Source organism: Coregonus lavaretus (genome assembly GCF_964263955.1).
Source record: "Coregonus lavaretus genome assembly, chromosome: 20".
Taxonomy (NCBI): domain Eukaryota; kingdom Metazoa; phylum Chordata; class Actinopteri; order Salmoniformes; family Salmonidae; genus Coregonus; species Coregonus lavaretus.
Window position 1 is genome coordinate 40,570,896 of NC_140007.1, and position 22,307 is coordinate 40,593,202.

General features: G+C 41.4%; 2 protein-coding genes across 2 annotated transcripts in view; one reads left to right on the forward strand and one right to left on the reverse strand.

Annotated features, from left to right (window-relative positions):
* The window catches only part of LOC311147728 (signal transducer and activator of transcription 6-like), a 72,559-nt gene extending 57,879 nt beyond the window's left edge, over positions 1–14,680 (reverse strand). Inside the window, exons 1-3 of the mRNA XM_084184491.1 lie at positions 14,622–14,680; positions 14,385–14,482; positions 9,635–9,788 (exon numbers count right to left, since the gene is read on the reverse strand). The gene's annotated coding sequence lies outside the window, so the exon portion shown is untranslated. The remainder of the gene's footprint in view (positions 1–9,634; positions 9,789–14,384; positions 14,483–14,621) is intronic.
* A 137-nt stretch (positions 14,681–14,817) lies between these two features.
* LOC311147735 (uncharacterized protein) lies at positions 14,818–17,603 on the forward strand. The gene is made up of 3 exons (XM_084184505.1): positions 14,818–15,068; positions 15,610–15,825; positions 15,947–17,603. Exons 1-3 carry the CDS (start codon positions 15,024–15,026, stop codon positions 16,160–16,162), a joined length of 477 nt encoding a protein of 158 aa, XP_084040631.1. The 5' UTR covers positions 14,818–15,023; the 3' UTR covers positions 16,163–17,603.
* Positions 17,604–22,307: the final 4,704 nt, after the last annotated feature.

Here is a 22,307-nt window from a genome sequence, read left to right on the forward strand (position 1 = left end):
CCCCGTGCACAAAGCGAGGTCCATACAGAAATGGTTTGTCAAGATTGGTGTGGTAGAACTTGACTGGCCTGCACAGAGCCCTGACCTCAACCCCATCAAACACCTTTGGGATGAATTTGAACGCCGACTGCGAGCCAGGCCTAATCGCCCAACATCAGTGCCCGACCTCACTAATGCTCTTGTGGCTGAAGTGAAGCAAGTCCCTGCAGCAACGTTCCAACATCTAGTGGAAACCCTTCCTAGAAGAGTGGAGGCTGTTATAGCAGCAAAGGGGGGACTAACTCCATATTAATGGCCATGATTTTGGAATGAGCTGTTCGACAAGCAGGTGTCCACATACTTTTGGTCATGTAGTGTAGCTTTATACAGTTAGCCTATAGCTTAATACACCTAGGAGGGAATTCCGACCCTAAGCGCGTAAAGAAAGGCCTAGTTAAGCTGCAGCTGGCCCAGAACAGAGCGGCACATCTTGCTCTTCATTGTAATCAGAGGGCTGATATAAATACTATGCATGCCAGTCTCTCTTGGCTAAGAGTTGAGGAGAGACTGACTGCATCACTTCTTCTTTTTATAAGAAACATTAATATGTTGAAATTGTTCGCATAGTCAACTTACACACAGCTCTGACACACACACTTACCCCACCAGACATGCCATCAGGGGTCTTTTCACAGTCCCCAAATCCAGAACAAATTCAAGAAAGCGTACAGTATTGTATAGAGCCATTATTGCATGGAACTCCCTTCCATCTCATATTGCTCAAATGAACAGCAAACCTGGTTTAAAAAAAACAGATAAAGCAACACCTCACGGCACAACGCCTCTCCCCTATTTGACCTAGATATTTTGTGTGTATGTATTGATATGTAGGCTGTGTGCCATTTTTTTATTAATGTAGTTCTGTCCTTGAGCTGTTCTTGTCTATCAATGTTCTGTATTATGTCATGTTTCATGTTTTGTGTGGACCTCAGGAAGAGTTGCTGCTGCTTTCGCAACAGCTAATGGGGCTCCTAATAATAATAATAATAATAATAAGCCATTTAGCAGACGCTTTTATCCAAAGCGACTTACAGTCATGCGTGCATACATTTTTTTTGTGTATGGGTGGTCCCGGGGATCGAACCCACTACCTTGGCGTTACAAGCGTCGTGCTCTACCAGCTGATTTTGTACGTTTGCCCACTGACAAAGAAATGATCAGTCTATCATTTTAATGGTTGGTTTATTTGAACAGTGAGAGACAGAATAACAACAAAAAAAGCGCCGTGCTGATCCCCTGCTGATTTTGTACGTTTGCCCACTGACAAAGAAATGATCAGTCTATCATTTTAATGGTTGGTTTATTTGAACAGTGAGAGACAGAATAACAACAAAAAAATCCAGAAAAACGCATGTCAAAAATGTTATCAATTGATCTGCATTTTATTGAGGGAAATAAGTATTTAACCCCTCTGCAAAACATGACTTAGTACTTGGTGGCAAAACCCTTGTTGGCAATCACAGAGGTCAGACGTTTCTTGTAGTTGGCCACCAGGTTTGCACACATCTCAGGAGAGATTTTGTCCCACTCCTCTTTGCAGATCTTCTCCAAGTCATTAAGGTTTCGAGGCTGACGTTTGGCAACTCGAACCTTCAGCTCCCTCCACAGATCTTCTATGGGATTGAGGTCTGGAGACTGGCTAGGCCACTCCAGGACCTTAATGTGCTTCTTCTTGAGCCACTCCTTTGTTGCCTTGGCCGTGTGTTTTGGGTCATTGTCATGCTGGAATACCCATCCACGACCCATTTTCAATGCCCTGGCTGAGGGAAGGAGGTTCTCACCCAAGATTTGACGGTACATGGCCCCGTCCATCGTCCCTTTGATGTGGTGAAGTTGTCCTGTCCCCTTAGCAGAAAAACACCCCCAAAGCATAATGTTTCCACCTCCATGTTTGACGGTGGGGATGGTGTTCTTGGGGTCATAGGCAGCATTCCTCCTCCTCCAAACACGGTAAATTGAGTTGATGCCAAAGAGCTCGATTTTGGTCTCATCTGACCACAACACTTTCACCCAGTTCTCCTCTGAATCATTCAGATGTTCATTGGCAAACTTCAGACGGGCCTGTATATGTGCTTTCTTGAGCAGGGGGACCTTGCGGGCGCTGCAGGATTTCAGTCCTTCACGGCGTAGTGTGTTACAAATTGTTTTCTTGGTGACTATGGTCCCAGCTGCCTTGAGATAATTGACAAGATCCTCCCGTGTAGTTCTGGGCTGATTCCTCACCGTTCTCATGATCATTGCAACTCCACGAGGTGAGATCTTGCATGGAGCCCCAGGCCAAGGGAGATTGACAGGTCTTTTGTGTTTCTTCCATTTGCGTTTAATCGCACCAACTGTTGTCACCTTCTCACCAAGCTGCTTGGCGATGGTCTTGTAGCCCAGTCCGGCCTTGTGTAGGTTTACAATCTTGTCCCTGACATCCTTGGAGAGCTCTTTGGTCTTGGCCATGGTGGAGAGTTTGGAATCTGATTGATTGATTGCTTCTGTGGACAGGTGTCTTTTATACAGGTAAAAAACTGAGATTAGGAGCACTCCCTTTAAGAGTGTGCTCCTAATCTCAGCTCATTACCTGTATAAAAGACACCTGGGAGCCAGAAATCTTTCTGATTGAGAGGGGGTCAAATACTTATTTCCATCATTAAAATGCAAATCTATTTATAACATTTTTGACAAGCGTTTTTCTGGATTTTTTTGTTGTTATTCTGTCTCTCACTGTTCAAATAAACCTACCATTAAAATTATAGACTGATCATGTCTTTGTCAGTGGGCAAACGTACAAAATCAGCAGGGGATCAAATACTTTTTTCCCTCACTGTACATGTTTTTACATGGCTTTCTTTCATTGATCCCTAATATTCTGAAGCGTTCTCTCCATATATTCTACACTGTTAAAATGAAGTGCTTTGTAACACCAAAACTAGTGGCAACTGAGCTGCCACCAACTTGAAGGAGATGAAACCTTAATTTTAATGGAGTATTGAAACACATCATCCCGAGATGTTCTGAAACATGACACGGTGTGTTTTAACACCACTTAAGCAAGTGTTGTGCAACACCTTGACAGGGACTGGGAGCACTAACGGAAGAGGTTGAAAACACATTTATTTGGTGTTTCAAGTCCAGTCTAGTGCAGAATTAGGTCCCTTCTCTTTTGGTGAGATAGATAACTTCTGGAGTATTTGAAATGATTTGATTTGATCTGATCATTGTCAGGCATTGTTGAGCAGTGAGCAGTAACTAGAGGTTTAACAGTTGTCTCATCATTGAATGTCATTTTGCCTGACAATTTTGATATCCGTTCATCATGATCCATTAAGCCTACCCCTCATGGCCCAACAAGCTGCTTAATACTAATACAGAAAGTATCATTTTCTTTCTTCAAACATGCATAAAACATTGCATGGAACTCCATCTCATATTGCTCAAATGAACATCAAACCTGGTTTAAAAAAACAGATAAAGCAACACCTCACGGCACAACGCCTCTCCCCTATTTGACCAATATATTTTGTGTGTATGTATTGATATGTAGGCTGTGTGCCATTTTTAAATTAATGTAGTTCTGTCCTTGAGCTGTTGTTGTGTATCAATGTTCTGTATTATGTCATGTTTCATGTTTCAGGGCCTCCTGTAGCTCAGTTGGTAGAGCATGGCGCTTGCAACGCCAGGGTTGTGGGTTCAATTCCCACGGGGGGGCCAGTATGAAAAATGTATGCACTCACTAACTGTAAGTCGCTCTGGATAAGAGTGTCTGCTAAATGACTAAAGTGTAAAATAATCATAAAGTCAAAAATGTTTGAATTACACACAATCCAAAAAAGAGCAAGATAGGAGGAAGTGCAAGGAGATTAAAACCAGACACATTTTTTACATTTTAGTCATTTCGCAGACGCTCTTATCCAGAGAGACTTACAGGAGCAATTAGGGTTAAGTGCCTTGCTCAAGGGCACATCGACAGATTTTTCACCTAGTCGACTCGGGGATTAGAGCCAGCGACCTTTCGGTTTCTGGCAAAACGCTCTTAACCACTAAGCTACCTGCCGCCCAAATGGTACCGCAGCATCGGCTCTCGGACCAACAGGCTCGGAGACAGCTTCTACCTCCAAGGCATAAGACTGCTAAATAGTTCATTAACGGTTACACGGACTATCTGCATTCACCCTATCTTGCACTGACTCTGTGCACACTCAAAATACTATATGTATGCACTATATACACACTAACGCTACACTGACACTCTAACAGAAAACCCACACACATTCACATACACTACATACACACACACACACACACACACACACAAACACTTTCACACACATCATATGCTGCTGGTCCTCTCTTAATTTTACTCGTATTATTATCTATCCTGATGCCTAGTCACTTTACCCTGCCTTCATGTACATATCTACCTCAAATACCTTATTATTATAATCTATCCTGATGCCTAGTCACTTTACCCTGCCTTCATGTACATATCTACCTCAAATACCTTATTATTATCTATCCTGATGCCTAGTCACTTTACCCTGCCTTCATGTACATATCTACCTCAAATACCTTATTATTATTATCTATCCTGATGCCTAGTCACTTTACCCTGCCTTCATGTACATATCTACCTCAAATACCTTATTATTGTCTATCGTGACGCCTAGTCACTTTACCCTGCCTTCATGTACATATCTACCTCAAATACCTTATTATTATTATCTATCCTGATGCCTAGTCACTTTACCCTGCCTTCATGTACATATCTACCTAAAATACCTTATTATTATCTATCCTGATGCCTAGTCACTTTATCCTGCCTTCATGTACATATCTACCTCAAATACCTTATTATTATCCGTCCTGATGCCTAGTCACTTTACCCTGCCTTCATGTACATATCTACCTCAAATACCTTATTATTATCTATCCTGATGCCTAGTCACTTTACCCTGCCTTCATGTACATATCTACCTCAAATACCTTATTACTCTCTATCCTGATGCCTAGTCACTTTACCATGCCTTCATGTACATATCTACCTCAAATACCTTATTATTATCCTTCCTGATGCCTAGTCACTTTACCCTGCCTTCATGTACATATCTACCACAAATACCTTATTATTATCTATCCTGATGCCTCGTCACTTTACCCTGCCTTCATGTACATATCTACCTCAAATACCTTATTATTATCCATCCTGATGCCTAGTCACTTTACCCAGCCTTCATGTACATATCTACCTCAAATACCTTATTATTATCTATCCTGATGCCTAGTCACTTTACCCTGCCTTCATGTACATATCTACCTCAAATACCTTATTATTATCTATCCTGATGCCTAGTCACTTTACCCTGCCTTCATGTACATATCTACCTCAAATACCTTATTATTATCTATCCTGATGCCTAGTCACTTTATCCTGCCTTCATGTACATATCTACCTCAAATACCTTATTATTATCCGTCCTGATGCCTAGTCACTTTACCCTGCCTTCATGTACATATCTACCTCAAATACCTTATTATTATCTATCCTGATGCCTAGTCACTTTACCCTGCCTTCATGTACATATCTACCTCAAATACCTTATTATTATCCTTCCTGATGCCTAGTCACTTTACCCTGCCTTCATGTACATATCTACCTCAAATACCTTAATATTATCTATCCTGATGCCTAGTCACTTTACCCTGCCTTCATGTACATATCTACCTCAAATACCTTATTATTATCTATCCTGATGCCTAGTCACTTTATCCTGCCTTCATGTACATATCTACCTCAAATACCTTATTATTATCCATCCTGATGCCTAGTCACTTTACCCAGCCTTCATGTACATATCTACCTCAAATACCTTATTATTATCTATCCTGATGCCTAGTCACTTTACCCTGCCTTCATGTACATATCTACCTCAAATACCTTATTATTATCTATCCTGATGCCTAGTCACTTTACCCTGCCTTCATGTACATATCTACCTCAAATACCTTATTATTATCTATCCTGATGCCTAGTCACTTTATCCTGCCTTCATGTACATATCTACCTCAAATACCTTATTATTATCCGTCCTGATGCCTAGTCACTTTACCCTTCCTTCATGTACATATCTACCTCAAATACCTTATTATTATCTATCCTGATGCCTAGTCACTTTACCCTGCCTTCATGTACATATCTACCTCAAATACCTTATTATTATCCTTCCTGATGCCTAGTCACTTTACCCTGCCTTCATGTACATATCTACCTCAAATACCTTAATATTATCTATCCTGATGCCTAGTCACTTTACCCTGCCTTCATGTACATATCTACCTCAAATACCTTATTATTATCCTTCCTGATGCCTAGTCACTTTACCCTGCCTTCATATACATATCTACCTCAAATACCTTATTAGTATCTATCCTGATGCCTAGTCACTTTATCCTGCCTTCATGTACATATCTACCTCAAATACCTTATTATTATCCTTCCTGATGCCTAGTCACTTTACCCTGCCTTCATGTACATATCTACCACAAATACCTTATTATTATCTATCCTGATGCCTAGTCACTTTACCCTGCCTTCATGTACATATCTACCTCAAATACCTTATTATTATCCATCCTGATGCCTAGTCACTTTACCCAGCCTTCATGTACATATCTACCTCAAATACCTTATTATTATCTATCCTGATGCCTAGTCACTTTACCCTGCCTTCATGTACATATCTACCTCAAATACCTTATTATTATCTATCCTGATGCCTAGTCACTTTACCCTGCCTTCATGTACATATCTACCTAAAATACCTTATTATTATCTATCCTGATGCCTAGTCACTTTATCCTGCCTTCATGTACATATCTACCTCAAATACCTTATTATTATCCGTCCTGATGCCTAGTCACTTTACCCTGCCTTCATGTACATATCTACCTCAAATACCTTATTATTATCTATCCTGATGCCTAGTCACTTTACCCGGCCTTCATGTACATATCTACCTCAAATACCTTATTATTATCCGTCCTGATGCCTAGTCACTTTACCCTGCCTTCATGTACATATCTACCTCAAATACCTTATTATTATCTATCCTGATGCCTAGTCACTTTACCCTGCCTTCATGTACATATCTACCTCAAATACCTTATTATTATTATCTATCCTGATGCCTAGTCACGTTACCCTGCCTTCATGTACATATCTACCTCAAATACCTTATTACTATCTATCCTGATGCCTAGTCACTTTACCCTGCCTTCATGTACATATCTACCTCAAATACCGTATTATTATTCTTCCTGATGCCTAGTCACTTTACCCTGCCTTCATGTACATATCTACCTCAAATACCTTATTACTCTCTATCCTGATGCCTAGTCACTTTACCATGCCTTCATGTACATATCTACCTCAAATACCTTATTATTATCCTTCCTGATGCCTAGTCACTTTACCCTGCCTTCATGTACATATCTACCACAAATACCTTATTATTATCTATCCTGATGCCTAGTCACTTTATCCTGCCTTCATGTACATATCTACCTCAAATACCTTATTATTGTTATCTATCCTGATGCCTAGTCACTTTACCCTGCCTTCATGTACATATCTACCTCAAATACCTTATTATTATCTATCCTGATGCCTAGTCACTTTATCCTGCCTTCATGTACATATCTACCTCAAATACCTTATTATTATCCGTCCTGATGCCTAGTCACTTTACCCTGCCTTCATGTACATATCTACCTCAAATACCGTATTATTATCTATCCTGATGCTTAGTCACTTTACCCTGCCTTCATGTACATATCTACCTCAAATACCTTATTACTATCTATCCTGATGCCTAGTCACTTTACCCTGCCTTCATGTACATATCTACCTCAAATACCTTATTATTATCCTTCCTGATGCCTAGTCACTTTACCCTGCCTTCATGTACATATCTACCACAAATACCTTATTATTATCCATCCTGATGCCTAGTCACTTTACCCTGCCTTCATGTACATATCTACCTCAAATACCTTATTATTATCCTTCCTGATGCCTAGTCACTTTACCCTGCCTTCATGTACATATCTACCACAAATACCTTATTATTATCTATCCTGATGCCTCGTCACTTTACCCTGCCTTCATGTACATATCTACCTCAAATACCTTATTATTATCTATCCTGATGCCTAGTCACTTTACCCTGCCTTCATGTACATATCTACCTCAAACACCTTATTATTATTATCTATCCTGATGCCTAGTCACTTTACCCTACCTTCATGTACATATCTACCTCAAATACCTTATTACTATCTATCCTGATGCCTAGTCACTTTACCCTGCCTTCATGTACATATCTACCTCAAATACCTTATTATTATCTATCCTGATGCCTAGTCACTTTACCCTGCCTTCATGTACATATCTACCTCAAATACCTTATTATTATTATCTATCCTGATGCCTAGTCACTTTACCCTGCCTTCATGTACATACCTACCTCAAATACCTTATTATTATCTATCCTGATGCCTAGTCACTTTACCCTGCCTTCATGTACATATCTACCTCAAATACCTTATTATTATCTATCCTGATGCCTAGTCACTTTACCCTGCCTTCATGTACATATCTACCTCAAATACCGTATTATTATTATCTATCCTGATGCCTAGTCACTTTACCCTGCCTTCATGTACATATCTACCTCAAATACCTTATTATTATATATCCTGATGCCTAGTCACTTTACCCTGCCTTCATGTACATATCTACCTCAAATACCTTATTATTATCTATCCTGATGCCTAGTCACTTTACCCTGCCTTCATGTACATATCTACCTCAAATACCGTATTATTATTATCTATCCTGATGCCTAGTCACTTTACCCTGCCTTCATGTACATATCTACCTCAAATACCTTATTATTATATATCCTGATGCCTAGTCACTTTACCCTGCCTTCATGTACATATCTACCTCAAATACCTTATTATTATCTATCCTGATGCCTAGTCACTTTACCCTGCCTTCATGTACATATCTACCTCAAATACCGTATTATTATCTATCCTGATGCCTAGTCACTTTATCCTGCCTTCATGTACATATCTACTTCAAATACCTTATTATTATTATCTATCCTGATGCCTAGTCACTTTACCCTGCCTTCATGTACATATCTACCTCAAATACCTTATTATTATCCTACCTTATTATTATTCTTCCTGATGCCTAGTCACTTTACCCTGCCTTCATGTACATATCTACCTCAAATACCGTATTATTATCTATCCTGATGCCTAGTCACTTCACCCTGCCTTCATGTACTTTGTTCTGGTACTGGTACTCCCTATATATAGCTTCATTCTTGTGTACTTTATTTATCTTGTGTTACAATTTTTGTTTTTTTGTTTTTTACTCTGCATTGTTGGGAAGGGCTCGTAAGCACGCATGTGACAAACACAATTTGATTTGATTTCAACAAGAATAGACTATTCTCCATCCAAGGATGGATATTTGTCTTTGGCATCACCATGCAGGAATGATTAAAAACATATCATCAAGCTAATCCAAGCGTACCTTTTTACTGCGCTTGTTGACTCACTGACCAGCGCTAAGACAAGACGACGCCCTTTCTGAAGACTTCAGGAGAGGAAGCTGCAGCACCTGGGTAGCAGCTCTATGGGGTCACTCTCACCCTGTCCAGTGTTGGGGAACCCCCTGTTCTTCAGTCCTATGGAGTAAACAGTTAGTCTACCAAGTGTTTAATTGAATTTGATTTAATTACACAAAATCTTGTATAGTTTCCTGATATTGCAGTGTACTGTATTTCATTTGTTGGTGTAAGTGCCCATATTAATGTTGCACACTTCCTGTTCCCCCCTAACAATAATCCCCTGCTTCCCCTTACCTCTTCCCTGTCTGCTGTGCTCTTGGGAGGAGGTAGGTTACATTAACACTCAGTTTACAGGTGAATAATAACTGAAAGGCCTGATGAGATCTGCTTCTACAGACTATTTAATAATTGAATGTGACAGATGCACACAGAGCTTTGTTAACATTACCTCTCACAGCAGGAAAAACAGGTTTTCCTGTCTGAACTGCATCAAGCATCACTATACATATTCTTGGGCAATGAGTATGTACAGTGAGGGAAAAAAGTATTTGATCCCCTGCTGATTTTGTACATTTGCCCACTGACAAAGAAATTATCAGTCTATAATTTTAATGGTAGGTTTATTTGAACAGTGAGAGACAGAATAACAACAACAAAATTCAGAAAAACGCACGTCAAAAATGTTATAAATTGATTTGCATTTTAATTAGGGAAATAAGTATTTGACCTGAGATTAGGAGCACACTCGTAAAGGGAGTGCTCCTAATCTCAGCTTGTTACCTGTATAAAAGACACCTGTCCACAGAAGCAATCAGTCAATCAGATTCCAAACTCTCCACCATGGCCAAGACCAAAGAGCTCTCCAAGGATGTCAGGGACAAGATTGTAGACCTACACAAGGCTGGAATGGGCTACAAGACCATCGCCAAGTAGCTTGGTGAGAAGGTGACAACAGTTGGTGCGATTATTCGCAAATGGAAGAAACACAAAAGACCTGTCAATCTCCCTCGGCCTGGGGCTCCATGCAAGATCTCACCTTGTGGAGTTGCAATGATCATGAGAACGGTGAGGAATCAACCCAGAACTACACGGGAGGATCTTGTCAATGATCTCAAGGCAGCTGGGACCATAGTCACCAAGAAAACAATTGGTAACACACTACGCCGTGAAGGACTGAAATCCTGCAGCGCCCGCAAGGTCCCCCTGCTCAAGAAAGCACATATACAGGGCCGTCTGAAGTTTGCCAATGAATATCTGAATGATTCAGAGGAGAACTGGGTGAAAGTGTTGTGGTCAGATGAGACCAAAATCGAGCTCTTTGGCATCAACTCAACGTGTTTGGAGGAGGAGGAATGCTGCCTATGACCCCAAGAACACCATCCCCACCGTCAAACATGGAGGTGGAAACATTATGCTTTGGGGGTGTTTTTCTGCTAAGGGGACAGGACAACTTCACCGCATCAAAGGGACGATGGACGGGGCCATGTACCGTCAAATCTTGGGTGAGAACCTCCTTCCCTCAGCCAGGGCATTGAAAATGGGTCGTGGATGGGTATTCCAGCATGACAATGACCCAAACACACGGCCAAGGCAACAAAGGAGTGGCTCAAGAAGAAGCACATTAAGGTCCTGGAGTGGCCTAGCCAGTCTCCAGACCTTCATCCCATAGAAAATCTGTGGAGGGAGCTGAAGGTTCGAGTTGCCAAACATCAGCCTCGAAACCTTAATGACTTGGAGAAGTTCTGCAAAGAGGAGTGGAACAAAATCCCTCCTGAGATGTGTGCAAACCTGGTGGCCAACTACAAGAAACGTCTGACCTCTGTGATTGCCAAAAAGGGTTTTGCCACCAAGTACTAAGTCATGTTTTGCAGAGGGGTCAAATACTTATTTCCCTCATTAAAAATGCAAATCAATTTATAACATTTTTGACATGTGTTTTTCTGGATTTTTTTGTTGTTATTCTGTCTCTCACTGTTCAAATAAACCTACCATTAAAATTATAGACTAATCATGTCTTTGTCAGTGGGCAAACGTACAAAATCAGCAGAGGATCAAATACTTTTTTCCCCTCACTGTATGCAAGAATGCAATGTGCTCGATCATAGTTAGGTACTCAAACAAACCAACATGGCTATAACATTTGTGTTTGCTACATCCTATGAGATCATTATAAGGTATACTATATACAGTGCATTCGGAAAGTATTCAGAACCCTTGACTTTTTCCACTTTGTTACGTTACAGCCTTATTCTAAGATTGATTAAATTGTTTTCCCCTCATTAATCTACACACAATACCCCATAATGACAAAGCAAAAACTGGTTTTTATAAATGTGTGCAAATGTATTACAAATAAAAAACTGAAATATGACATTTACATAAGTATTCAGACCCTTTACTTAGTACTTTGTTAAAGCACCTTTGGCAGCGATTACAGCCTTGAGTCTTCTTGGGTATGATGCTACAAGCTTGGCACACCTGTATTTGGGGAGTTATTCCCTTCTTCTCTGCAGATCCTCTAAAGCTCTGTCAGGTTGGATGAGGAGCGTCGCTGCACAGCTATTTTCAGGTCTCTCCAGAGATGTTAGATCGGGTTCAAGTCTGTGCTCTGGCTGGGCCACTCAAAGGACATTCAGAGACTTGTCCCGAAGCCACTCCTGTGTTGTCTTGGCTGTGTGCGTAGGGTCGTTGTCCTGTTGGAAGGTGAACCTTCGTCCCCAGTCTGAGGTCCTGAGCGCTCTGGTGCAGGTTTTCATCAAGGATCTCTCTGTACTTTGCGCCGTTCATCTTTCCCTCGATCCTGACTAGTCTCCCAGTCCATGACACTGAAAAACATCCCCACAGCATGATGCTGCCACCACCATGCTTCACTGTAGGGATGGTGCCAGGTTTCCTCCAGACGTGATGCTTGGCATTCAGGCCAAAGCTTTCAATCTTGGTTTCATCAGACCAGAGAATCTTGTTTCTCATGATCTGAGAGTCCTTTAGGTGCCTTTTGGCAAACTCCAAGCGGGCTGTCATGTGCCTTTTACTGAGGAGTGGCTTGCGTCTGGCCACTCTACCGTAAAGGCCTGATTGGTAGAGTGCTGCAGAGATGGTTGTCCTTCTGGAAGGTTCTCCCATCTCCACAGAGGAACTCTGGAGCTCTGTCAGCGCGACCATCGGGTTCTTGGTCACCTCCCTGACCAAGGCCCTTCTCCCCCGATTGCTCAGTTTGGCCGGGTGGCCAGCTCTAGGAAGAATCTTGGTGGTTCCAAACTTCTTCCATTTAAGAATGATGGAGGCCACTGTGTTCTTGGGTCCCTCAATGCTGCAGAAATGTTTTGGTACCCTTCCCCAGATCTGTGCCTCAACACAATCCTGTCTCTGAGCTCTACGGACAATTCCTAATATAGCTCTGACATGCACTGTCAACTGTGGGACCTTATATAGACAGGTGTGTGCCTTTCCAAATCATGTCCAATCAATTGAATTTACCACAGGTGGACTCCAATCAAGTTGTTGAAACATCTCAAGGATGATCAATGGAAACCGGATGCACCTGAGCGCAATTTCGAGTCTCATAGCAAAGGGTCTGACCACTTATGTAATAAAATAAAATAAAAACCTGTTTTCACTTTGTCATTATGGTGTACTGTTTGTAGATTGATGAGTATTTTTTAATTTTTTTAATCTGTTTCAGAATAATGCTGTAGCGTAACAAAATGTGGGAAAAGTCGAGGGGTCTGAATATTTTCCGAATGCACTGTATGCCACTTAGCAGACGCTTTGATCTCAAGCCACCGACAGGACAGAGTGAATACATTTTTGCATGAGTATGTTGTGATCCCTGCAGGGATTGAACCCTCAAACTTTGTGTTGCTAACGCCACGCTCTTACCAACTGAGTCACAAGGGACATTTGGTCAGTTCGAAGACACTATTTATTGGAGTCAACACCCATCTGTGATAGGTCATCTGTGATAGGTTAAAGCAATATAGAGGACAGGGAAGTGATGCTGACGGAAGTGACTCAAACTATGATGTCTTGAGTTCCTAGAAACGTGTCAAAATCAGAGCCTGTATTCATAAAGCGTTTCATAATAGGTGTGCGGATCTAGGATCAGTTTGATCATAAATAAGAATACATGGACAGGGGCGACCTGATCCTAGATCAACACTACTATTATGTGAAGCTCTATGAATACGGTCACAGGCCTAACCATGATACGTAACACTTTCATTATCAACCATGTTTGGCATAGACTAACTGTCAATGTTGTATAACTTCAATCCTGTACACACAGTTATTCAGTTACCTGTCAGAGTTTAAAAAAAATTATTTTTAGCATTATATAGGCTGATAAAACATAAAGACATAAACAGAGTAGCGTAAGGAAGGCCTACACATCATTTATACGCATCTCTGTGTTTCTTGTGGTAACCTGAAGTATGTGGATCTGCTTAGGCATGTTGACGCACAGTAGTTGTATGACAGGTTGGTGGTGGTTGTTGTATTCAAATTAAATATTCTATGATCAAACAAATTGTTGACGAATTGGGGTTAACTTTAAGTGAGGAAACCACTTTCGATTGCGCACTAACCCCTGGTTTCAAAATGCTTACAACTAAAGTGGAAGTTTGATCAAATCGATCGTCTGTCTCAAGAAAAAAATTTATATTTGTCTATCATTTCTCACCAATATGAGATATATGTTTTATATGAATAACTTACCGTCCACGAACTCAATAAAAGTCCGTTATAAACATTTTAAAAGATTTGCGGCATAATCCTCTTCCTTTCTGTTTCTTCTCTCCAGTCTTCTCTCCCTTCTGTGAAGACAGTTGAATAAATGTAAACAAAATAAACTGCTGTAGGACTACAGTTTTTACGACAATCCATGTACAGTCATAAGCCGTTATACGTCTCTATACCTCGACTGTAAAATGTAATATTCAACTAACAACTAACAGGCAATGCGGCAATAGAGTGATTATTCGGAAGAGTCGAACTGCTCATGGAACGAGAAGCGGAAGTACCGACTTCTAGGGAAATGTTCAGCGCACACTTCAGTGCAATCTTCTTTGGGAGATTGTTATAGGTATCTATGCCTAGATTGCAACATGTACTATTCAACTAACAACTGTTAAGGCAATGGCGCAATAGAGTGATTATTGGAAGAATCGAACCGCTCATGCATGAGAACCGGAAGCGCCGATTACTAAGGGGAAAAGTGGACGATTTTAAGTGGACATTTCAGTGCAAACTCCATTTCAAACTTATTTGGAAGATTGTTGTGTAGAAATGGAGGGAGGGGGAGAGGATAGGCGGGCACAATGTGTAGCTACAGCGCATACTGCTATGGAATGTTGAATGACTCGTGTAGTCCTGGACTCTTGTCAGGAGACGGAATGGAAGGTAAGAAGTCTGATGTTGTGATCGCGTGCTGCTAAAATTAATTGTTTTAGTTGGTTCAGCATTGTAATTCGTTGGTGTTGCTAGCTAGCTAGTTAACGAGCTATATGATAAGAGCAGCTACTTAAACTAACTAGTTACTGGTAGCTAGATAGATGACATTCAATTCGACTCCATTGTGGCTAGCTAGCTCTCTCTCACTAACGACGTTAGCCAGCTAGCCAAGCGAAACTCAAGTCTATCATAAATCGTGTTGTTGAGTTAGCTTGGCGAGCTGTTTTAAATACTGACCAGACCACCTCGCTTTTCTAGCTAACCTAGGTCGCTAGCTATAAAGCAAACAACAGGGCTAATGTTAACCCACGGAATGATGTTTCCTAAGCTTGTTAGGTTGAAGCCATCTGTGTGTGTGTGTGTGTGTGTGTGTGTGTGTGTGTGTGTGTGTGTGTGTGTGTGTGGGGCAACACATGATGTCATGACACAATCTTATGAGGTATAGCTAAATTATAATTTGTGTGTCTGTCTCTGTGTTATATCTTTATAGTGGCAGATACCTGAGCTGATTCCAGACCAACTGGACAGGACATATTACAAGTTTACACACACAAGCTTACAACATGTCTCTGCATCATATTACATACACATGTCACAGATGATAATCTCCCTCTCCTTCACTCCTAGTGAGGGTGGCAGCTCAGTGTCTTCCCCAGCCCAGTCTAGTGACCATCGTCCTCTGGACTCAGCCAGCCTAAACAGACAGGTATACACATCACTGGGACATTGTTATTACATTCTCATTAACGGACATTAACACCTTAGGGAATGGTAGTTGTACCTGCATCGACTGATCACATCTGATCTTACCCCCTTCTGATAACCAGGTGGCGAATCGCATCTCTGCATGTCTGGCAGACATATCAGTGTGGATGTCGGATCACCACCTCAAGCTGAACCTCTGCAAGACGGAGCTGCTCTTCCTCCCGGGGAAGGACTGCCCGCTCCATGATCTCGCCTTCACGGTTGACAACTCCATTGTGTCCTCCTCCCAGAGTGCAAAGAACATTGGCGTGACCCTGGACAACACATCAAAGCGGTGACCCGATCCTGCAGGTTCATGCTCTACAACATTTGCAGAGTACGACCCTACCTTACGCAGAAAGCAGCACAGGTCCTAATCCAGGCACTTGTCATCTCCCGTCTGGATTACTGCAACTCGCTGTTGGCTGGGCTCCCTGCCTGTGCCATTAAACCCCTACAACTTATCCAGAACGCTGCAGCCCGTCTGGTGTTCAACCTTCCCAAGTTCTCTCATGTCACCCCGCTACTCCGCACACTCCACTGGCATCTACTACAAGACCATGGTGCTTGCCTACGGAGCTGTGAGGGGAACGGCACCTCCTTACCTTCAGGCTCTGATCAGACCCTACACCCAAACGAGGGCCCAGTCAAAGCTATTCGCTGCTCTGGCACCCCAATGGTGGAACAAGCTCCCCCACGACGCCAGGACAGCGGAGTCACTGACCACCTTCCGGAGACACTTGAAACCCTACCTCTTTAAGGAATACCTGGAATAGTATAAAAGTAATCCTTCCTATATTTGAGATTCTTCGAAGTAGCCACCCTTTGCCTTGATGACAGCTTTGCACACCCTTGGCATTCTCTCAACCAGCTTTATGAAGTAGTCACCTGGAACGCATTTCAATTAACAGGTGTGCCTTCTTAAAAGTTAATTTGTGGAATTTCTTTCCTTAATGCATTTGAGCCAATCAGTTGTGTTGTGACAAGGTAGGGTAGTATACAGAAGATAGCCCTATTTGGTAAAAGACCAAGTCCATATTATGGCAAGAACAGCTCAAATAAGCAAAGAGAAATGACAGTCCATCATTATTTTAAGACATGAAGGTCAGTCAATACAGAACATTTCAAGAACTTTGAAAGTTTCTTCAAGTGCAGTCGCAAAAAACATCAAGAGCTATGATGAAACTGGCTCTCATGAGGACCGCCACAGGAATGGAAGACCCAGAGTTACCTCTGCTGCAGTGGATAAGTTCAATAGAGTTACCAGCCTCAGAAATTGCAGCCCAAATAAATGCTTCACAGAGTTCAAGTCACAGACACATCTCAACATCAACCGTTCAGAGGGGACTGTGTGAATCAGGCCTTCATGGTCGAATTGCTGCAAAGAAACCACTACTAAAGGACACCAATAAGAAGAAGAGACCTGCTTGGGCCAAGAAACACGAGCAATGGACATTAGACAGGTGGAAATGTGTCCTTTGGTCTGGAGTCCAAATTTGAGATTTTGGGTTCCAACCGCTGTGTCTTTGTGTGAGGCTGAACGGATGATCTCCGCATGTGTAGTTCCAATCGTAAAGCATGGAGGAGGAGGTGTTATGGTGTGGGGGTGCTTTGCTGGATACACTGTCTGTGATTTATTTAGAATTCAAGGCACACTTAACCAGCCTGGCTACCACAGCATTCTGCAGCGATACGCCATCCCATCTGGTTTGGGCTTAGTGGGACTATCATTTTTTTTTTTTTTTTTTTTTTTTTTGGGGGGGGGGAATGGATCAGCTTAATATTGCAGATAGATTGTATCTTCTATCAATGTAATTGTCTGCATCACTTCCAATCCCCCATGTTTATTTTTATTTTGTATATATATATTCCCCTTTATTACTTTTCAACCCCACCATCCTTTCCCTACTTGGAGTAAATTAGTGAACAACAACGCCCAGGCCTCTACTTCCGGTCTATACTTACTATCTACACCTTATGGACAGAGTTAATTTTACAATAATTCTCTATATATATATATATATATATATATATATTTATTTATTTTTTTGCTCCTGAACTTCTTCTACTCTCAACCTCTCCGATCATTTTCATGATGTCCATCCGGTTTGCTTCTAAATGCCATATCTTTCTAACTGTGCTCTTTCCCAAAAGCTCCCAACATACAACCTATATACTTATTATGGACACAGTATGCTTACATTATTAGCTATCTTTGTTATTATTTGTTGTTATTTGTTATTAGTCCCATCCTTCAACTCTATTCAATACCTCCCATCTATCTCTTAACACCATCCATATAGGATTTCTATTTGCCATATATATTTCAACCGTACTGTGATGTTTTACAAAAGTTCTGAACCTTTCTATTCTCATTGCTTCTACAGATTGTGAATTAAAAATAAACATTTTTGCTAAAAGTATTATTATATTATTGATTGATTGACTATGACTTTTCAGATCACCCAGTAATGCTATCTGCAAGGTTAGTTCCAGGTAAATATTGCAATCCTTTAGCCATTCCTGGACCTGTGTCCAAAAACAAGCTACAAATGGACAGAACCAAAACAAATGATCTAATGATTCTATCTCTTCACAGCAAAATCTGCAGAGCTGGGAAGATTGTATCCCCCATATAAATAACATTCTATTGGTAGCAAGAATTTTATATAATAATTTAAATTGAAAGATTTGTGATTGTCTGTGATTTATTTAGAATTCAAGGCACACTTAAGCAGCCTGGCTACCACAGCATTCTGCAGCGATACGCCATCCCATCTGGTTTGGGCTTAGTGGGACTATCATTTGTTTTTCAACAGGACAATGAACCAACACACCTCCAGGCGGTGTAAGGGCTATTTTACCAAGAAGGAGAGTGATGGAGTGCCGAATCAGATGACCTGGCCTCCACAATCACCCGACCTCAACCCAACTGAGATGGTTTGGGATGAGTCGGACGGCAGACTGAAGGAAAAGCAGCCAACAAGTGCTCAGCATATGTGGGAACTCCTTCAAGACTGTTGGAAAAGCATTACAGGTGAAGCTGGTTGAGAGAACCAAGAGTGTGCAAAGCTGTCATCAAGGCAAAGGGTGGCTATTTGAAGAATTTTTTTTTTTTTTTTTATTTCACCTTTATTTAACCAGGTAAACTAACTGAATCTCAAATATAAAATATATTTTGATTTGTTTAACACTTTTTTTGGTTACTACATGATTCCATATGTGTTATTTCATAGTTTATGTCTTCACTATTATTCTACAATGTAGAAAATAAAGAAAAACCCTTGAATGAGTAGGTGTGTCCAAACTTTTGACTGGAACTGTGTGTGTATGTATGTATGTGATTTTCTGGATTTTTTTTTTTTCCTCAATTTGTCTGTCATAGTTGACGTGTACCTATGATGAAAATTACAGGCCTCTCTCATCTTTTTAAGTGGGAGAACTTGCACAATTGGTGGCTGACGAAATACTTTTTTCCCCCACTGTATATATACACAAGGGTTTTATGATTTTTCTATAGGACCACTTTAAGCCGTACACTCCACAGAGCTGGGCTTTACGGAAGAGTGGCCAGAAAAAAGCCATTGCTTAAAGAAAAAAATAAGCAAACACGTTTGGTGTTCGCCAAAAGGCATGTGGGAGACTCCCCAAACATATGGAAGAAGGTACTCTGGTCAGATGTGACTAAAATTGAGCTTTTTGGCCATCAAGGAAAATGCTATGTCTGGCGCAAACCCAACACCTCTCATCACCCCGAGAACACCATCCCCACAGTGAAGCATGGTGGTGACATCATCATGCTGTGGGGATGTTTTTCATTGGCAGGGACTGGGAAACTGGTCAGAATTGAAGGAAGGGCTAAATACAGGGAAATTCTTGAGGGAAACCTGTTTCAGTTTTCCAGAGATTTGAGACTGGGACGGAGGTTCACCTTCCAGCAGTACAATGACCCTAAGCATACTGCTAAAGCAACACTTGAGTGGTTTAAGGGGAAACATTTAAATGTCTTGGAATGGCCTAGTCAAAGCCCAGACCTCAATCCAATTGAGAATCTGTGGTATGACTTAAAGATTGCTGTACACCAGCGGAACCCATCCAACTTGAAGGAGCTGGAGCAGTTTTGCCTTGAAGAATGGGCAAAAACCCCAGTGGCTAGATGTGCCAAGCTTATAGAGATATACTTCAAGAGACTTGCAGCTGTAATTGCTGCAAAAGGTGGCTCTACAAAGTATTGACTTTGCGGGGGGTGAATAGTTATGCATGCTCAAGTTTTCTGTTTATTTTTCTTATTTCTTGTTTGTTTCACAATAAAACATATTTTGCATCTTCAAAGTGGTAGGCATGTGTAAATCAAATAATACAAACCCCCCAAAAATCAATTTTAATTCCAGGTTGTAAGGCAACAAAATAGGAAAAATGCCAAGGGGGGTGAATACTTTCGCAAGCCACTGTAGAGCCATACAATATATCATATTTTCCAGCATGCTCTATTGCAAGGTGATTTTCAGAATTGTTTGTTTTAATATCTGTATTTTTGCATGCATATTGATTGGTTGATTAATATTACGCTACACAAATATAAATAACATACATTTTTTCTAAACTAATCTAATCTGTTAGTAGTTGGACTTATTGCACTCGTTACTGGGATGGTTGTTCCAGTTTTGAAGATTGAGGAAGTCTCAGTATTCAATCTCCCCTACCCTGGCAGTCATTCTAAATGCAGGTTGTGGTTGATTTAAAAATTCCACTTGTTGGATATGCTAACTGTGTGGATTTCAATAGGAATTACACATCACTTTGCAAGCCAGCATTATGTGACTAGCAGGCCTGATGTGGCTTGTAAACCAGGAGTTTCCTAACACTCCTGTGTTAGAGTATAACTAGGCCCTCAAAGAAAGGCGTTATGGTATGTAAATAATATAATTTGAAAGGTTAATAAGGCTAAATCTTAACAATCAGCAATAAGTATTAGCGGGTGAGGGCATTCACAGCCGACCGCTCAGACGAGCTCCAGGCTAGCCGTTTTTACAAGGTCCTTAATTTCTTCGGATTTAGCGACCAACAGTTTTTACATAGCCGGCTGCAGCCGCGGGGAGAAATGTCCCCCACCCCCACCCCCAAACATCTTCCCATGTCTATGACATCAGGCTGAGGAAAGGATTGCCTTATATTACACACTGTTAACTAAGATGATAACTTCCAGTAAAGAGGTGTTTGTTTTAGGGGACTCGATCATCAGGACTCCGGCACGCCCAGGCAGTGCTGTTGACATGCGGCCACATTTGGGGGACACATTTACATTTTAGTAATTTAGCAGACGCTCTTATCCAGAACGACTTACAGTTAGTGAATGCATACATGTTTTTTTTTTATTTAAATTTTTTTCTTCTTCATACTGGCCCCCCGTGGGAAACGAACCCACATCCCTGCCGGCCAAACCCTCCCCTACCTTGGATGACGCTGGACCAATTGTGCACCGCCCATGGGTCTCCCGGTCGCGGCCGGCTGCGACAGAGCCTGGACTCAAACCAGGATCTCTAGTGGCACAGCGATGCAGTGCCTTAGACCACTGCGCCACTCTGGAGTCAACTGAGTAGCTTGGTCTCATAGACTAGACTAAATGTAAATCCGAGACAATCAGGTCGCTGATTCAAATCCCAAAGCCGACTAGGTGAAAAATCTGACGATGTGTCCTTGAGCAAGTCATATAACCCTAATTGCTCCTGTATGTCGCTCTGGATAAGAACTTCTGCAAAATTACAAAAATAATAAATAAAATACAAAAGTTATCAGTATCTTTGCTGTAACTTGCCGTTGGCAAAATGTTGCGGTTGCAATGTGCAAATATTATGTGAGACCTTAGGGATGCCACAAGAGGGGGGAGTTAGACCGTGCCAATTTAAATTCCTCTTCATTCACTGCGCTCAGCAGACAGGCAGCATGGAGGGGCACGAGGCGAATGTGGTCTCTGATGGAAAAAAGCAATTGGTCAGATTTCTGTTACTTATTTATCCAATCAAATCATGTTTTGCTTTCTATTCCCATTATGGTTGATTGTTCCCTGAACCCTAGGAGGCCATTTTGACATATATAAGTTGTAAAAGTAAAACCCTGATGAAGGCTGAAACGCGTAGGCCTAGGTTTTCTTTTAACAATAAATAAGCCGTTTTATCAACTTCCTCTGTCCTCCAAGGGTTGCTGAATTTCCACCTCAGATGAACACTAGCCAACCCTCAATGTGGCTGGTCAGTGCATACAGGGGCGGACTGGCCATCTGGCATTTCGGGCAAATGCCAGATGGGCTGGTCCATTTTTTGTCTAGTGGGCCTGTCTAACTATTTTTTTTGCGCAAAATGATAATTATCTGGCTAATAATGGGGGCCTACAGGGACAAAATGGGTCGGTGTGGGGGCCTCAAGGAAATAAATTGGATGGCGTGTT

Bases quoted from the DNA above. Each gene is read 5' to 3' on its own strand.
- LOC311147735 (XM_084184505.1), top strand. From the start codon at position 15,024: ATGACTCGTGTAGTCCTGGACTCTTGTCAGGAGACGGAATGGAAG. The intron at 15,069-15,609 runs GTAAGAAGTCTG...ATATCTTTATAG, and splicing joins GTCAGGAGACGGAATGGAAG to TGGCAGATACCTGAGCTGAT. The intron at 15,826-15,946 runs GTATACACATCA...TCTGATAACCAG, and splicing joins CAGCCAGCCTAAACAGACAG to GTGGCGAATCGCATCTCTGC.